Below are 18428 nucleotides of genomic sequence, written 5' to 3'. Positions count from 1 at the left end.
GGATTTTAGAAAAGCTTTTTTGATACTGTTGCACATGGAAGACTGCTGCACAAATTGGAGCAGTGTGGCATTGGAGGCAAATGTTATTAGTGGAGTTCCTCAGGGTTCAGTGTTGGGTCCATTATTGTTTTCTGTATTTATAAATAATATTGATGATGGTATATTGAGCTTAATTTCCAAGTTTGCAGATGATACAAAGGTTGGCAGGGTTGTTAAGGACACTACTGATGCTATGCTGCTGCAACAGGATCTGGAAAGGTTGAGCAGATGGGCTGAGAGGTGGCAAATGAAGTTTAACATTGACAAATGTAAAGTACTACATATGGGAAACAGCAACCTCAGAGCAACGTATCAACTCTATGGTACTACACTGACAGTGGTAGAGAGTGAAAAGAAGCTGGGAGTAATTGTGCAGGCAGATATGAAGTTCTCTGAGCAGTGCAGATGGGCTGCAAGAGTAGCTCATGGTGTCTTGTCAGTGATATACAGGAAGTTTTCTAGCAGGGATAAAGAGGTGATTATTCCCTTGTATAAGGCAATGGTTAAGCGACACCTTGAGTACTGTATACGGGTCTGGAGGCATCATTTCAAGAAGGATGTAGAGCTGCTGGAACGAGTACAGAGAAGGGCAAAAAGATTAGTGAATGGAACAAAGTGTTGCTCTTGTGAAGAAAGTCTTAAGTTTTGGAAATTACAGTGTCTGGAGACTTGGCACCGACGAGGTGATCTGATAGAGGTGTAAAAGTCTTGAATGGTTTGAGCATGCTCAATGCTGATGGGATTCTTCCTCATAAACTCAAATTGAGGAAAGACAGATGTAGGATAGATGTGCAGAAATTTGCCTTTAGCCAGCGGGTAGTTGGTTGGTGGAACAGACTTCCATCCCTTGTTGTGGAAGTTGATAGCCTAAATAAATTTAAGGCTCAGCTGGACAGGTATTTCAAATGAAAGGAGGGGTGAAGTGGTATTTTTTTTATTTTTTATTTTTTTTTGGATGATGCTGCATAAGCTTGCTTTCCTTGCATCATATGCCTCTACTAATGCTAATACTAATGCTAAAGTACCGAGAGTGGCACATAAGAAAAGAAAACAGAAAAGGAAGAGAAAACAGATGTTATTGTATTGTAAAAACTGATATGTATTTCGTAGTTCTGGTTATTATAGTTGACCCTCATTGGTGCCGACCACTTCTTGTATTCTGTCTTTCTCCTTTATTGTGTTCACTGTTGCCACTGACAAATCTGAATTCTGCACTATACTTGTTAATGTTTGACCATTTTCATATATCCTTATTATTTTGATTTTCTGAGCCAACTCGATCACTTTCCTTTTCTTGATAGATTTACTAGTACCGCTGTCACTTAGTTGGGACCATGATAACAGTCAAAATTAAATTTTCTGAAAAGAACTTCACAGGGTTAAGTACTACATATGGGAAAGTACTACATATGGGGTGATAATAGTGAGAACTCACTATTATCACCCCAGCGAGCGAGCTCACATTTACTAAAGCTCATTTCCAGAGGTCACTGCCATAAAACAGTAAAAACAGTTTGCACTTTCTAGTCATATAAAAAAATATATAAATAATGTAACGTAGGTGAGGGGCTTACTGTATCGAAAAACGTTCAGCAATCTACGAAAAAAACTTATCATGCACTACCTGCATGTCCAGTATGAGACTTCCCTTTATTTTTTATGATGTCAGTTTTAAATCTAATAGCTTCCCTTAATTTTTTATGTCGCTTATGGTTTGGTCACCAACATTATAATGGTTCATTAGAGATTTAATAGATGCACTGTTTCAAACTTCTGAATAATTTCAAGTTTTTGTTTAATTGAAAGCCCAACTCTTGCATTTGCCCATCATTTTCGTGATTTCTAAACTAAAAAAAAAAAAAAAAAAAAAAGAAATAGTTATTATAAAAAAAAAAAAAATCGACATCCCTGACATAAATAACGAAACAAATTTGTTTCGTTATATAGTAAGTAAATAGTAAGTACTCAAGATAGTTGTTTGTGTTATGGTGCATTGACGTCTTAGGCCTTATTGTGCCAGTAAAATTTGTTTTTTGTGCGACGCAACACACTAAAACAAACTAAACATTTGGTCCTTTTATTTATTTATTTTTTTTTTTTGAGCGATGGGGGTTAAGACGGCAGGGGTTGCAAGATAATAGGCATCCCAATGATGACTTATAATGCCACTTCTTGTCACTTGTTTACGACTTGCAAAACATCTGTTTATACTTATTTTAGTTATTACTTGAATTTTATGATTTCTGTTTTTTTTTTTTTTTTTTTAATTTGGAGTCTTTAAGTGTCCCGGTTAATCCACTTCCCAGTTAATCCGATACCAGTAAATCGAGAGTCTGCTTTATATAGATAGTTGTTTTGTGTTATGGTGCATTGGCGTCTTAGGCAATATTGTGCCAGTAACAGATAAATAGTAAGTACTCAAGCAAACTATGTGCTGCAACAGCTCATCGTAGTTTATTGGCTAGAGGTTAATATTAGAATATGAGGATATATATGCTTAGAAAAAAACTTATAAACTAAATAAATTAAAATTACTGTATATGCAGTATGTTTGTCTTTCCGTTTGCATGTTTTTCTTTCTATTCTGTTGTTTTAACTTTATATACAGCAGTTTTCATTTAAATTTTGGAAAATAATACATTAAAACAGAATATAAATTATAAAGAATAAAAAAAAGAAGGTCAAATTATAACTGTCATGGCTGAAAAGTATAGATTTTGAGTCTTTGGCTGTAAGTAAGTTATAATAGCACATCACAACTTGATTTATCGGGTCTTTGGGGAGGGGTGGATCTGCCCAAATTAGTTTAGGTCTAAGGAACAGTGTTAGGTGGACTCTGATGCACATGCAGAATGAATTGGTGCATGGACCTTCTAGCATAATTGACTAAGGCTGCAAATCAAACTGTGATGGGCAGTGGCTGTTGTGGTCTTGGCCAATGATTGCAGAGCATTTTCTGTCTGTATGCTCTATTTCGAACAGACTTCCTGAGATCGACATCCAGATCCTAGATGTGTAATAGCCTTTGCTTTGGTTGGACAGGTAGAGGTGTACTTGAAAAGGGCACAGTATGGAGATGCTCCACTGTGATTCTTCAGACTATCCAAGAAGGATTGAGAGGAGATGAGGCCAACCACAAGTTTTCACTGTTACAAATAATCACTTTTCTTCAGTATAACGAGCGTGCCTCAGAATTAAGGATTGGTTTGATGGTTGGTTGTTTGTTTGTTATTTAGTTTTTAGGAGCATTAGCAACTAAGGCCATATTGCTCCGGGGATATGCGGTGGTCAGTCCCTGACCTTTTCGCATCCTCCGTATTTGATGGTCACGAGTCGAACCCCAGTCTAATCAAGAAGCGTGTGCTACGCACTGTTGCTCCTGCCCACCTGGCTACGGTTGTTGTTGTTGTTATTTGGTTTTTAGGAGCATTTGCAACTAAGGCCATATTGCTCCGGGGATATGTGGTGGTCATTCCCTGACCTTTCAGCATCCTCTGTATTTGTTGGTGATGGGCTCGAATCCCAGTCTAATCAAGAAGCATGTATTACACACTGCCACTCCTGCCCACCTGGCTACGGAGGCGCGGTTTGATGGTGCTGTGGCTGCTGTGTACCACATCCCTTCTGCATACAATTGTTTGAAGTTTCCCTTGTTTAATTAACCAGTTTGCTATGGATGATCATTCATGAATGTGAATAATTTTTTTAACCTGAACTATTCGTAAGATTTATTTAAATAGTGGATATTTTAAATTCTAGTTGAAGAAAAGCAGCATAGATGCTTGCAACTACATTTCCTTTTTTTCATGAAATTTATAGTCCTTAATATATTTAGTTAATTGTTTAGACTTATTATTATATTAGATATTGCAACCACAAATGTAAATTTCAATTATTTAAAAAAATATTTAATAGGGTCCTGCTGGTCCCCGTGGTTATCCAGGATCTCCAGGCCTTCCAGGTGCAAAGGGTGAAAAAGTATGTATTTAGTACTTGATTTTTTCTTGCTATTTGAATAATGTTTTTTTTTTTTTCTATTCTGTTATTTTAACTTTGCATACTTCATTTATGGCATTTTAAACATTCATGCTTAAAATGCCGTAACTAAAGTAGCATCAGTGAAAAAACAAAAAGAAAAACCTAAGCATGACCAATATCGCCTTCCCTCACTTCATTTACCACTTTCTTTCAAGTATTTACAACAAACAAAAACAGTGAATTGCAAGAGAATCATCTACAGCAATTTCCCAATCAATCATGCCATCCCAATCACGATATTCTAGCCAGATCTACTTTTAATCATAATTACAGATGACATTATAATATAATGAAATATTTCTTAAAATATCCTACTTGACAATTTCACATGGAATGATGACACTAATTGGAATGTCTGACTACTGATTATTGTAGCTTAATACTGACCAATCTGATTTAATAGTTCAGAGTGTTATTAACCTATACCTTGTACCAGTCTGTAAAATAACCATATTATTTATAGTACTACTTATATTCTGTACTATATACTAAGTATAATATTTAGTATCAAATAGTTAATATTTTATCTGGTATTGGCATGTTATGTCTATAGAAGTGTGGTTCACAACTTGATTTGCATGTTGTGCAGGATGGAGAGGGAAAAAAAAAAAAATAAAGTAACACTAGTAAAATCCCTACATAACCACAGCCTTGAATGAAGAGGATTTTAGAAATTTCTCTAGTTGTTGATAGAATTGAACCCAGACCTTTTCAAGTGAGTGACAGATGTCAGTATGTTGTGCTAACTAGGCTGCCATGGAGGGATATTTAATATTTGATATGAAATATTTATAAATATTTATAATTCCACAAAAAAACAGTATTGGCCATATAGAGCAAGGAAGCCACAAGCTTCAAGGAAGCACAAGGACATCTGTGGTCTGTCTTTTTTTGAGTTCACAGATGTTCTTGTGTCTAGGTTGGCTGGTTAGCTGTATGAGTACTAAGCAGATTTGTTGTCCACACATTACACTTGAATGGTGTAACATTGGAAGCATTACCTGAATGGTCTTAATGGCCTCCATGACATGTGTAATCTGGCTCATCTCCAGAGTAGCTGTGTTATGACAGTACAAAAGCAACTCTAGCTAGCACGGCTTTTCAATGCATGAAACATGAATGCCATCATTGCAGTGATCAAACAGGATTCTGACTTGGAGGCATTTAGTCATAATTCCATGGATGGTAGCTTTGCACCACTGATTGATAAACCAAGAATAAGCACCAGGTGACCTAACCTGCAGTTCCTCTTGTACTGAGCATAATTACTATCACAATGACTAGTCATCAATAGGTTAAAACCCACCTGCCTCTCAATGGTCTAAACCAAGTTTCTCTTCTTCTTTATTAATAGGTAAATGATCCAACACTTTTTTTTTATTTTTATTTATGGTACTAGCTAGTCTCAGGCAGCTTTCCTGGTACCCCGCCACTATTTACATACTGTACAGATAATTACAATTTCCCCATTATTAGATATTGATTCTTGGTCCTTGAGGTTGTCACAGACATGCCAAACAAGCTTTACTTGCTACCTGGAAGTCTAAAATGCTGTTGGAACTGATATTCGGGTGACATTCGAGTCAAGTGCACCCAATTTCGGTGAAGTCCGGACGGTCTGTGACAGTCAAATCCTCTGCTTGCACCTTCACGATGGTGGGACTGTTAGTAATCCTGGATATAACCTCCATGCACAAGCACACTGTGGGTGACCACCCAGGTGTGAACCAACGTAAGCAGGGGTTGAGGTGTGGCACCCACACCACATGGAGGAATGCCACCCCTCTGTGTTACCAGGCAATACTAGGTATTAGATGACTCTCATCAAGTGGTGCAATGCCACCACTTTGCTTATTGGAGGCTTGAAGTGGTGGAACCCATGTTAATCTCCAGAGCTAAGTTCCAGTCAACCCTTCCCCACCTCTTCCATTGGGCAGTATGACTGATGACTTTTGAGGTTATGACGAACATCATGACGAGATCCAATCTTCCTTATATTTCGAGAGTACAGCTCTAAAACGTTGTTCGCAGGCCGGCCGCTAGTTAGTACACCGGACCGAATCTATTGGTAACTCTTTAGGAGGTTTGCAGATCAGCTAGTGTATAATCTTGCTACCTCTACTCTGCCAGATAGTGACTGGAGAGAGTCCGAGTAGTGTGTATGCAGGGGGGGGGGGTGGAATTGTTGAGGCTATGTTAGGTCAAGAATCTGGGTATATTCTTACCATGTACGCCATATCCAAATATTTCATTACTTTATACAGCATGTCCCCCCCACCTTTTCTTTCTATTGAATACACCATGAATTGTTATAAACTAATAGAGTAAGCTTATCTGCGAAAAGATCTAAACCTCCCAAACTTTTCCTAGTTCATTTCACAAATGTATGTGGTCTCAATGCTAATCTCAATGACGTCCATTTCCACTTGCAGTGGAAATGGACGTCATTGAGATTAGCATTCTGCCTCTTCTGCCAAACCCCATGTACTTTTTCTGACAGAATCTCAGTTATCGATTGATTCAACTACTGTTCATCTCAGTTGCCCAAATTATTCGCTGTATGATTCCTTTTGCCTCAAAGGTGGCACTTGTGCACATGTCCATTCCGATATTCCTGTCAGAGACTTGGTAATTTGGAATCTCCTCTTTTTGATCTCTGGCTTAAAATCTCTCTACCTCATTCTATCAAATTCATCTGTTGTCTCTACCATTCTCCCAACTCCACTAATCACTTGGAGCTCTTTGACTTCTTCTCTTTGCAACTTGACTTTCTCCAGTCCAACTTTCCCAACAGTGAGGTAATCTTCCTTGGCAATTTTAATGTTCACAACTTCAGCTGGCTTCTGTTTTCTAGTCACGCCGACCCAGCTGGTCGAGATTGCACAGATTGTTCATTTACCTACAAAGATACCGGACAATCCTAACCATACAGCCAACACACTTGATCTTTTTCTCACAAACAGTCGAAGTGAGTGGTCCTTTAGGCACCTCAGATACAACTAGGTGATTGTCTCTTCTCCGATGGAGCCTTTATCTCATGGCAATGGTCATGAGATAAAGGCTTATACAGAGATAAAGGCTCCAATGGAGCCTTTATCTCTGTATAAGGCAATGGTCAGGCCACACCTTGAGTACTGAGTGCAGGTCTGGAGGCCTCATTTTAGGAAGGATGTAGATTTGCTTGAGCGTGTACAGAGAAGTGCAACAAGATTGGTAAGGGGATTGAAGGGATCTTCTTACCAAGAGAGGCTTAAATTCTGCAAATTGCAGTGGCTGGAGACTAGGCACCTGCGCGGTGATCTGATTGAGGTGTATAAACCCTTGAATGGGTTGAGCACTCTGAATTCTGATGGGATCCTTCCACTTGTTCAGATTACGAACCTAAGGAGGAATAAATTCAAATTAAGAAAAGATAGATGTAGAACAGATGTGCGGAAATTTGCCTTTAGACAGCTGGTGGTTAATTGCTGGAACAAACTTCCATCTGATGTGTGGAAGTTGATAGGTTAAATAAATTTAAGGAGGAACTGGACAGGCATTTGGAGGGAATGGTGTGATTTTTTTTTTTTTTTTTTTAGCTCATGCTGCATAAGCTCATACACTTGCTTTCTTGCATCACATGCCACTACTACTACTACTGCTGTTCCCAACATTGTATTGTTTGGCATTACAAGAATGCAAAATGGGATGACCTGCACGATTTCTTTTCCTTGGTCGGATTACTGTTTCAAAACTTCTGATGTCAACGTTTGCTCAGATCATGTCAGTGAAATTATTCTTATAGGAATCTTTATTCCACACTCCACTTTAAAATCTCATCTCTTCCTTTATCTAAACCTTGGTTTTCCAATAAATGTGCTAAGGCTGTTCGATAGAAGAATGTTGCATATTTTAATTGGCTTGTTTCCAATTCTTCAGTTTCATTTTATGCCTACATAAAAGCTCACAACAATTTTAAAGCAGTTATTAATCAGTCCAAACTAAATTTTGAACAGACTAAGAGTAGAAAAAAACTTGCTTCTTGCCCTAATGGTAGCCGAGCATTCTGGTCTCTTGCCAAAGCTATTGGCCACAGCTTTTGCCAATCTCTGCTCCCACCTCTGTCAAAACGAGATGGTTCTTTTGTCACTTCAGCCAAGGATAAAGCTTTCCTGCTAGCATACCATTTTTCTTCCAACTCATGTATTAATGATCTTGGTAAAACTCCCACTATTCCCAACATGCTCCATTCAATGCCTCCTGTGGTCTTCCGTGAAACTAAAACTCTTTCTAAAGTAATGGAGAAACGAATTAACTGCCAATTCTTAAACTACCTAGAAACCTTCCATCTGATCAACAATCTCCAGTATGGATTCCTTCAGTGTTAATCCACTGGTGATATTCAAGCTTATGTTACTCATTTATGGACAAATTCAATGGAAAAGTTTGGTGAAACACAAGCAGTTGCTCTTGACATCTCAAAGGCTTTCGATCGTGTTGGCCATAAAGGTCTCCTAAACAAGCTTCCATCTTATGGTTTGCCAACTGTTTTTTGTAATTGGTTATCCAGTTTTCTCTCTGATCGCTCACTGAGGTTGATGGTAGATGGCTCTCTGTTTTCTAACTTCTTCACTAATGCTGGTGTCCCTCAAGGTTCAGTTCCTTCCCCAACTCTTTTCCTCTTGTATATCACTGATCTTCTTCCATTGACCGGAAATCCTATTCATAGTTTTGCCGATGATAGCACATTGCATTCCACTTTCCATTTTGTGAAACCTTGCCCTGCTCAATCAGTTTCAACTTCTCGAATATCCGCCACCAATTCCTTAAATGCCGATCTCCAGGTAATTTTCAAGTGGGGCAATGACAGCTTAGTTGATTTCAATTCTTCTAAAAGGATTCTTCTGCTCCTATGCTTATCTTTGGTTATACTCCGATTTCTAGACAAAATGATACATCTCTTTTGGGGATTACCCTGACTTCTAATTTCTTTTGGCACCAGCACTTTACAAATATTGTCTTCTCTCTATCTAAAAAACTTGGTTTTCTCTTTCGTTCTCGGTGTTACTTTTCTTACAAACAGCTGTTCGCTCTGTACGAATCGCAAATCTGCCCTACAATGGAATATTGTTCCCACATCTGGGGTGGTGCCCCCCAAAACCTCTCTCAGGCTTCTTGATTTCATTCAGAAGGGGGGTAATTAGGTTAATTAATGACTCCTCTCTAACAGAGTCTCTCCACTCGCTGTCTCATAGATGTACTGTTTCTGCTGCATGCCTCTTCTACAGATACTTCCATGGGCACTGTTCTTCTGAATTTGCTTCTATAATTCCCTTCATACGTATTTCCTGAAAATTAGTCTACAGAAGTTCAAGTCTAATGTCAACAAACATCTTTCATCTTCTTAACCTCCAACCCAAGCACTGGTACTAAGGACTACAGGTTCTAATACCTCTCGTGTTTGTGGTTTTCATAAAAAAAAAAATATTGAAATTTTGCACTTCAAGATCCTACACTTGGTGAATTCTGCATCACAGTGATAGGAAGAACCAAAATTGAAGAATCAAAGAGTGATATTTCTGTGAATGCTTTGCTGCCACCAGCCACTTATCCCTAATGCCTACTTACAATAGATTTTGGTGCTAAAATTCCAGTGGTAGCAATGTGTTTGCAATCAAACATGGGCACCGGCAGTATGGTGCAAGGTGGTGCAAGTGCACCACGTTTGGATGTCGAAGTGATAAGCAATTTTTAACATTCTCATTAATTTATTGAAACATGAAAATTCTACAAAAAACCTAAAATATTAAGTCCAATAATTTATCAAAACAAGAACAAAATTAAAATAACTCTTGCAAAACAGACACTGTTAATTTTCGTCATTATCTTTAAATAAAAATTGCAATCTTCTTGGCTTCTCTGCAAATATAGTTTGATATAATTGAATTTATAAAATCTTCATTGCCAATGAAATTTCGTGCCGTTTTCACTCTGCCCAAATGTACTCACAGTCTGCACAGTACTTTCTCTCCCACCAATCACGAAACGTTGACTTGGCTGTACACGTAAATTAATAAAACTTGATTTAATTAAGATATTGCATGTATTCGAAAATTTGTTGATCAAAATATTTATTCCCACATTCACCACCTTCAGTCTGTGTGGGTAGCACAGTGGTATCATCACCACTGTGCTACCCACACAGACTGAAGGTAGCACAGTGGTATCATCACCATCCTCCCCACACCAAGTGGAAAAGGCCTGGATCCGAATCCCGTCGATGACACAAGGAACTTTTATGGGCTTTTTTTACTCCGATGAGTTAGTCGGTCTTAGGTGTAGATAGCAAGGTTTTTTTCTCCAGAAACGTGTTTTTTCATCCGAGAAACAGGCAAATCGACCAGAGAACACGTAATTTACAGACATAATACACATGGGTATATGTAATAACCTATCAGGTTACCCTAATGTAATACAGTAGAACGTCGATTATCTGAACTAATTGGTACCAAGGTTGGTTCGGTTAATCAAATAGTTGGGATAATCAAACATACATGTGAATACCCAGTTTATACGAAACAAAGTGTAATTAGGCGTACAATTAAATTATTGTACTCAAGGTTATTGCTATTGTATTTTGAAATATGAAGTATTATAAAAAATAATTGATTTAAGAAATGGGTTGTAAATAATAACCAGAACGTTTTGAAGAAACAATGTATAGTAGTAGTAGTAGTGGCATATGATGCAAGAAAGCAAGTGTATGAGCTTATGCAGCATCAGCCAAAAAAAAAAAAAAAAATCACACCATTCCCTCCAAATGCCTGTCCAGTTCCTCCTTAAATTTATTTAACCTGTCAACTTCCACAACGACAGATGGAAGTTTGTTCCAGCAATTAACCACCCGCTGGCTAAAGGCAAATTTCCGCACATCTATTCTACATCTGTCTTTTCTTAATTTGAATTTGTGCCCCCCTTAGGTTCGTAATCTGAACAAGTGGAAGGATCCCATCAGAATTCAGCATGCTCAACCCATTCAAGGCCTTATACACCTCAATCAGATCACTGCGCAGGTGCCTAGTCTCCAGCCACTGCAATTTGCAGAACTTAAGCCTCTCTTGGTAAGAGGATCCCTTCATTCCCCTCACCAATCTTGTTGCCCTTCTCTGTACACGCTCAAGTAAATCTATATCCTTCCTAAAATGAGGCCTCCAGACCTGTACACAGTACTCAAGGCATGGCCTGACCATTGCTTTATACAGAGGGACAATCACCTCCTTCTCCCTGCTAGCAAAATTCCTATATATCATTGACAAAACCCCATGACTTGCCCTGGCAGCCTGTCTGCATTGCTCAGAAAACTTCATATCTGACTGCACAATTACTCCCAGGTCTTTTTCATTTTCTACCACCTTAAGTGTAGTTCCACACAGTTGGTATGTTTCTCTGGGGTTACTTCTACCCATATGCAGTACTTTGCATTTGTCAAGGTTAAACTTCAGTTGCCACTTCTTAGCCCATCTGCCCAAATTATCTAGATCCTGTTGCAGTAGCACACTGCCATTACTGTCATTAACAACCCTGCCAACCTTTGTATCATCTGCAAACTTCGACATTAAGCCTGATGTACCTTCATCAATATCATTGATAAATATACAAAACAACAGTGGACCTAACACCGAACCCTGTGGGACTCTACTAATAACATTAGTCCACGAAGAGCAGCACCCATTGATTTCCACCCTCTGTCTATTATATTATATATTACATTTATTTTGAACTTACCTAATTATTTTACGTGGTTTCAACTATAAACTACACTTTTTTTTACATAAACAGAAATAAACAAACACAAGTAATTGCACACAAGAGTATAATGAATCTTGGGAAGATTTATTTTTTAAAATATGTAATCTTGAATTTTTCTTTGAACCATGAAAGATTGTCATTTTTTCACGGCGAGGTCTCTCATCCTCTTTATTAGCAATATCTCTGTAGAACTGCATTCAGACAGTTGCTCACACCATGCCATTGCAGTTTCTAGCCAGTGAAGGCTCTATGTGAGTGGGTTAGCTCCCTCTTCTTCTTCTTCACCATCAGAATCACCTTGGTTAAAGGCAGCATGTTCTTCATCCTGGACTAATGAAACAATTTCTTCTTCAGTTAAAATATGGATAACCAGGATCGTCAGGATCATTGTTTAACCATGCCTCTGCATCATCTTATCCACACTCGGAAAACTTGAAATAAAGTTACAATCTCATTTACGTCTTTATTCAAATATTGCACACATGTGCAATATTTGAATAAAGACGCGGCACCCCAAAGTTTATGCCATGCCTTTTTCAGATTTCTCTCCCACAACAATCCTTAACATTGAGCTTCTTTGAAAACTCAGCCATGCTCTCTTCATCTCCCTCTGGTAGCAGCAAGTGATGCAAGGCTTGGCGCCTCAGTAGCCAGGTGGGAAGGAGCAGCAGTGCGTAGCACACGCTTCTTGATTAGACCGGGGTTCGAGCCCGTCACTGCCAAATATGGAGGATGCGGAAAGGTCAGGGAATGACCACCGCATATCTCGGAGCAATATCCTTCCTTAGTTGCTAATGCTCCTAAAAACCAAATAACAAACAACAACAAACAAGGCTTGTTTTTTTGTAAATTTTTTTTTTTAGTTTTTTTATAACACCTTGATCCATTGGCTGCAGGAAAGCTATAACATTTGGTGGTAAAAACATGACAATGAAGCTCTCGTCAATTTAATTCAATTCTCGTCAAAAATCAATTCATTTTTTAAAGAGGAGGGTGGGATGGTGCATTATTGATAATAAACAAAATTTTACCAGCTTTACCCTCATTTTCTCGATGCCTCTTCACATTTGGAATAAAATCTAAACCAATCCAAAAAAATGTTCGAATTCAACCAAGCATTTCTCTGTCCTTTATTTCGTACTGGTAGGCACTTTACACCTTTAAAGCATCTTGGATTTCCCAATCACCAACAATGGTAAAACTTGCTGTCTGCTTGCATTTGCACACACCATAACTGTAACACGCTGTTTGTTAGCTTTGAAACAAGGAGCAGCCATTTTTCATTGTGATGCAAATGATTTACAAGGGAGTGACTTCCAAATAAGACCAGTTTCATCTGCATTGTAAATGTTATTCTTGGAAACCTTCTTCCTCTGCCATTTTCAGAAAAGACTCTTTAAAAGCTTCTGCTTCAGGGACATCACCTGATAAAGCTTCTCCTTGAATTTCAAATTTCCATATACCATGGCAAGATTTGAAAATTTTCATCCATCCTGTACTGGCTTTAAATTTAGATGAGCTTTTAAAATTTTGATTCAATTCTAATGCTTTTGTGCATAACAGAGGTCCAGAAATAGGCTCGCCTTGACTTCTCTTTTGTAGAAACCAAAAATTAATAGCGTCTTCTAATTTCTCATCACTAGCTTTTTTCATAGTTTTCCTTTTTTTAAGAGCCATGTTCATTGTCTAACTTTGAAGTAAACTTCAAAATTTCATTTTTTCTGCTCTTTATGTCAGATATGGTTGGTTTACCAACATTAAAAATCTTAGCAAGAGATACACAAGTTTCACCCTTTCCCTGTCTACTAATAATTGTTATCTTGTCTTCTGTTGACAACACATTGCGGTTTCTTTTGTCTGTAGATGTCATTATTAACACAGAGGGGCAGCAGTATTAAAATTAAAAAGCAAAATGACACAATATTTCATTTTGAAATAGCCACGAACAAAAACTCGAACATTCAGTGAAAATGCCTGAAATAACCTTGCACTGCAGTGGCTCACACAGCAGACTGAGTAAAAGCCAACCACTGCCCCCCCCCCCACACTCTCGTGGTCATAACAGACAGTGGTACAACAGACAATGACACAAGAAGTTCACAGGAGACTGTCCTGGATACACACAATAGTTAAAGTCAACATTTGATTTTTAACTCCTGTAATGACAAATAAAGACTATTTCTATGCTATACTGCACATATATTCGAATAAATAATTGGAAATGAATGCATCAAGAGGCAGGAATAATATTTCAGCACAGCAACCACACAGTACACTAAAAGTGAATACTGTAATTTTATTTTTTTGGAGCGGCAGTGGTTCCAATAATTTACAGTTCAGATAACCGACATTCTACTGTAGTGTTTTTTTTTTTTTTGCACCACTTTTCAAAATATTCTGCCAGTGCCCATGGAATCAGGTGCAAGTTCTGGTGCATGTTTAAAAACTAAACTTGACTATACAGTTAGATTTAATTTTTTAAATAAGTATATCATCCTGAGCTAAAAATAAGCACTCAACTCCAGCTTTTTTGAGCCCTGCCACCCATATAACTTAAATTTAGTTTAGCATTAGCATTAGTAGACGCATATGATGCAAGAAAGCAAGCTTATCCAGCATCAGCCAAAAAAAACACGCTCTCATATCACCCCACCATTCGTTCCAAGTATCTGTCCAGCTCAGCTTTAAATTTATTTAGGCTATCAACTTCCACAACAAAGGATGGAAGTCTGTTCCACCAACCAACCACCCGCTGGCTAAAGGCAAACGTCTGCACATCTATACTACATCTGTCTTTCCTCAATTTGAATTTTTGCCCTCTCAGGTGATTATTCTGAGCAAGAGGAAGAGTCCCATCGGCATTGAGCATGCTCAAACCATTCAAGGCTTTATACACCTCTATCAGGTCACCTCGCCGGTGCCTAGTCTCCAGACACTGTAATTTGCAAAATTTAAGCCTTTCTTCATAAGAGCAACCCTTTGTTCCATTCACTAATCTTGTTGCCCTTCTCTGTACTCGTTCCAACAGCTCTACATCCTTCTTAAAATGAGGCCTCCAGACCTGTATACAGTACTAAGGTGTGGCCTGATCATTGCCTTATATAAGGGGATGATCACCTCCTTATCCCTGCTAGAAAAATTCCTGTATATCATTGACAAGACACCATGAGCTACTCTTGCAGACCGTCTGCACTGCTCAGAAAACTTTGTATCTGCCTGCACAATTACCCCCCCCCCCCAGGTCCTTTTCATTTCATTTGGCGCCTCCGTAGCCAGGTGGGAAGGGGCAGCAGTGCGTAGCATACGCTTCTTGATTAGACCGTGGTTCGAGCCCATCACCACCAAATACGGAGGATGCGGAAAGGTCAAGGAATGAACACCGCATATGCCGGAGCAATATGGCCTTAGTTGCTAATGCTCCTAAAAACCAAAATAACAATAACCTTTTCATTCTCTACCACTGTCAGTGTAGTACCACAGAGTTTATATGTCACTCTGGGGTTGTTTTGCTGCTAGCTCCTGCATTGTCGATCGTATCTTTGGTTTATTGTGATCTGACTGTGGAAGTATTTCTTTAGGTGTTATTAACAGTTTCAAGGTGAAATATTACTTAGCTTTGTGATACAAAGACAGCTATCTGATTAAGTGAGTGTGGTTTACCACATCGGCAGAGCCAATATGGCTGCCATGTGGTAAAGATCGTCGTCGGCGGATCTAGTTTTGGCGGGAAACGTAAATCAGTTTTCCTTTTTTGCGTTGAACCTAAAAGGAATTGTTCAAGAACACAGGATTTAGAAGTTAGAATTATTGAAATACTGTAGTTGTTTTTACTAATATAGTTGGAAGTTGCTTATTTAATACTACTAATATTAATCTATTTGTGAGTTTTTGATATCAAAGAATTATGGAAGATAGAAATCCTAATGGTAAACGATCTTTAGACAGATCCAGCGGGGAGGGAGAGGATACTTCACCCCTACTCCCACCTAAAATTCCTCAATCTCATGGCGATATACGAAGGTTAGGTGAGTTTGTATATTCCAAAAGTATTGGTCACGAGCAGTTAAGACCCGCGGCTCAGTTAATACGAGAGCAGAGCACAGGTGGTGAGTTATTTGAAGTGGAGGGGATTGGGTCTATTCCCACCCCTATTTTGAATACAGATTCAAGTACAATGACTGATGAATGTGAAAATTATGCGAGTAGAATAACTGAGGAGTGTGATAATATTCAAGATGCGTCCTCTGTATATTCGGTTATTTCTAAAATGCGAAAAGATATCACAAGTTTTCTTTTCGGAGAGGCTAATAAGGTGACTAAAAAAAATGGGGATATCATTATGGATAAATGGTGTAATTTGGAGACTGTAACAACTGCACTATTGATAGAAAATGAGAGATTAAAAGCCATTAATGAGGAAATTGATAAAAGAGCCCAATTGCTACAAACAGTGTTACAAACTTTATCTGTGGTCTCCGGCAAACACATTCAACAGGATGAACCAAAGTCAGGTGTAGATACAGATGAGTTCCTGACGGATAGGTTACATTCACAAGAGCCTGTGCGTACCTATGCTGATACTGTGAAGGCTACTATTGAGAAGGGTGTTTCTTCTAGTGATCTTATTAAATCATCTAATAATTCTAATAATGTTCTAATAATTAGAGCTTCAGATAACAGTGACCTGAAAACAAGTTCTGATGTGAAAAATGTAGTTACAACAACTCTTAAAAATGATTTGAAGAATGTAAAAGTGAAATCTTTGCGACTTGTTCGCAATCGAGGAGTGGTTGTGGAAACAGCTACGAAATCAGATTTGGACTGCTTAACTTCAACGGCGGCGTTTTCCGAAGCTGGAGTGATCACTGGCGTTCCTCGTAAAGGTAATCCATCAGTCATAATTTATGACGTCCCACGGGATCTTTCAAAGGACGATATTGTGGATAATCTTTATAACAAGAACTTGATAGATTACGGTTTCACATTAGAAGAAGTGAAGCAACAAACAGTTTTTCGTTTTACTACTCAGGCCAGGTCGTCATCGCTAGTTCATTGGGTTGTTAGCTTCTCACCTAAAATTTATAAATATGTGTCCTCCCTGGACAGGTTGTTTTTGACTTGGAGTTCTCACAAGCACCGTCCTTATACGATAGTCACTAAATGTTTTCTGTGTCTTGGGTATGGACATACTACCCAATATTGTTCGCATGAGTCCCCGTCTTGTGGACATTGTGCTCGAAGTGGGCACGTATTTAATGAGTGTCCATTTAAGGAAGAGCCACCTAGTTGTATCAACTGTAAGAGACGTAGGAAGGAATATCAGCACTCGGTTAGGGACGGCACGTGTCCCGAGTACTTACAGGCATTACAGACGGCACGATTAAGGACCGCCAATGAATAATAGTTATAATAATACCAATAGAAGTTTTATTCCCGGAGATGGAGCTGTTATTGGAGATAATAATGTTCTTGCTGATTCTCCTGTGTCTTTGCTTGCTGGTATTAGGATTATGCAAATTAACGGTCAGCGTTCTAGAGCAGTATCGGACGAAATTCGAGTGTCTGCTGAGCAAAATGCTATTGATATTATTGCAATTCAAGAGCCTTATACTGTTAAAGTGCAACCTGCATATACTCCAAAGGTAACGGGATTTCCACTCACTGCCCGTATAATTCAACCGGTCTCTGAGGAACTTAAAACATGTATTGTGGTGTTAAATAGTCAGCTTGATATCACTATAATCAATGGTTTATGCAATAGAACGGCTACTTGTATTTTGGTTACATATTTGAATTTGAATTTTTATTTAATTTCTCTATATTGCCCTCCCTCAGAAGATTTTAATTTATCCCTGAATTATCTAGAAACAACTTTAAATTTCTTGGGTCCACAGAATGTCTTAATAACTTCTGACGTAAATGCTAAATCTCCACTCTGGTTCAGTAATGGAAGTGATCGTCGTGGTCATATGTTGGAGGAATTTATTATTAATAACAGCTTAAATGTAATAAACCTACCTCAAGAAGTAACAACCTTTTCCAGCTCTGTTGGAGAATCAAATATTGATGTGACATTAACTAATTTTAATTTTAAAGCAATTGTTCGTGATTGGATGGTGATTACTGATTGGACAACAAGTGATCATCGGGTTCTATTTTTTGTTGTTACTGATTTTTCTAAACCTGGAGATCAATTTTTACTACAGCCAGCTTTAGTCAGATTTTCTATAAATCATATAAACTGGGAATTATTTGACTCATCCATTTCTGCAGATTTCCCTGAACAAGACTTTTCGTCTCTTCACTCTTTTACGGCTGCTGGAATTGCTGCCTTATTACGCCAGTCATTACTTAAGGCCTCTTACAAATCGGCCAGCAAGAAAAAGATTAGTTTAAAGACCTGTTCCTGGTGGACCACAGAATTGTCTTCTTTAAGGAAAAAGGTACATCAAGCCCGTCGAAAATATCAGCGTCGACGTAGGGATTGGCATTCTGATGAAGTAGCTTATTTTTACTCTCAATACATTTTACTCAAACAACGTTATGTAAAGGCTATAGCCACA

The 18428-nt window shown here is 38.3% G+C and overlaps 1 protein-coding gene across 1 annotated transcript in view; it reads left to right on the top strand.

Moving 5' to 3' along the window:
- Positions 1-18428, top strand: part of LOC150083829 (uncharacterized) — a 607249-nt gene that overhangs the window by 90666 nt on the left and 498155 nt on the right. Inside the window, exon 7 of the mRNA XM_090375392.1 lies at positions 3955-4017. Coding sequence (XP_090231518.1) covers positions 3955-4017 — 63 coding nt within the window. The remainder of the gene's footprint in view (positions 1-3954; positions 4018-18428) is intronic.

Source organism: Mastigoproctus giganteus, chromosome 6, assembly GCF_048544385.1.
Source record: "Mastigoproctus giganteus isolate SK-2022 chromosome 6, ASM4854438v1, whole genome shotgun sequence".
Lineage (NCBI taxonomy): Eukaryota > Metazoa > Arthropoda > Arachnida > Uropygi > Thelyphonidae > Mastigoproctus > Mastigoproctus giganteus.
Note: the sequence above shows the minus strand (reverse complement) of the source record. Positions and strands in the feature narration are given on the sequence as shown.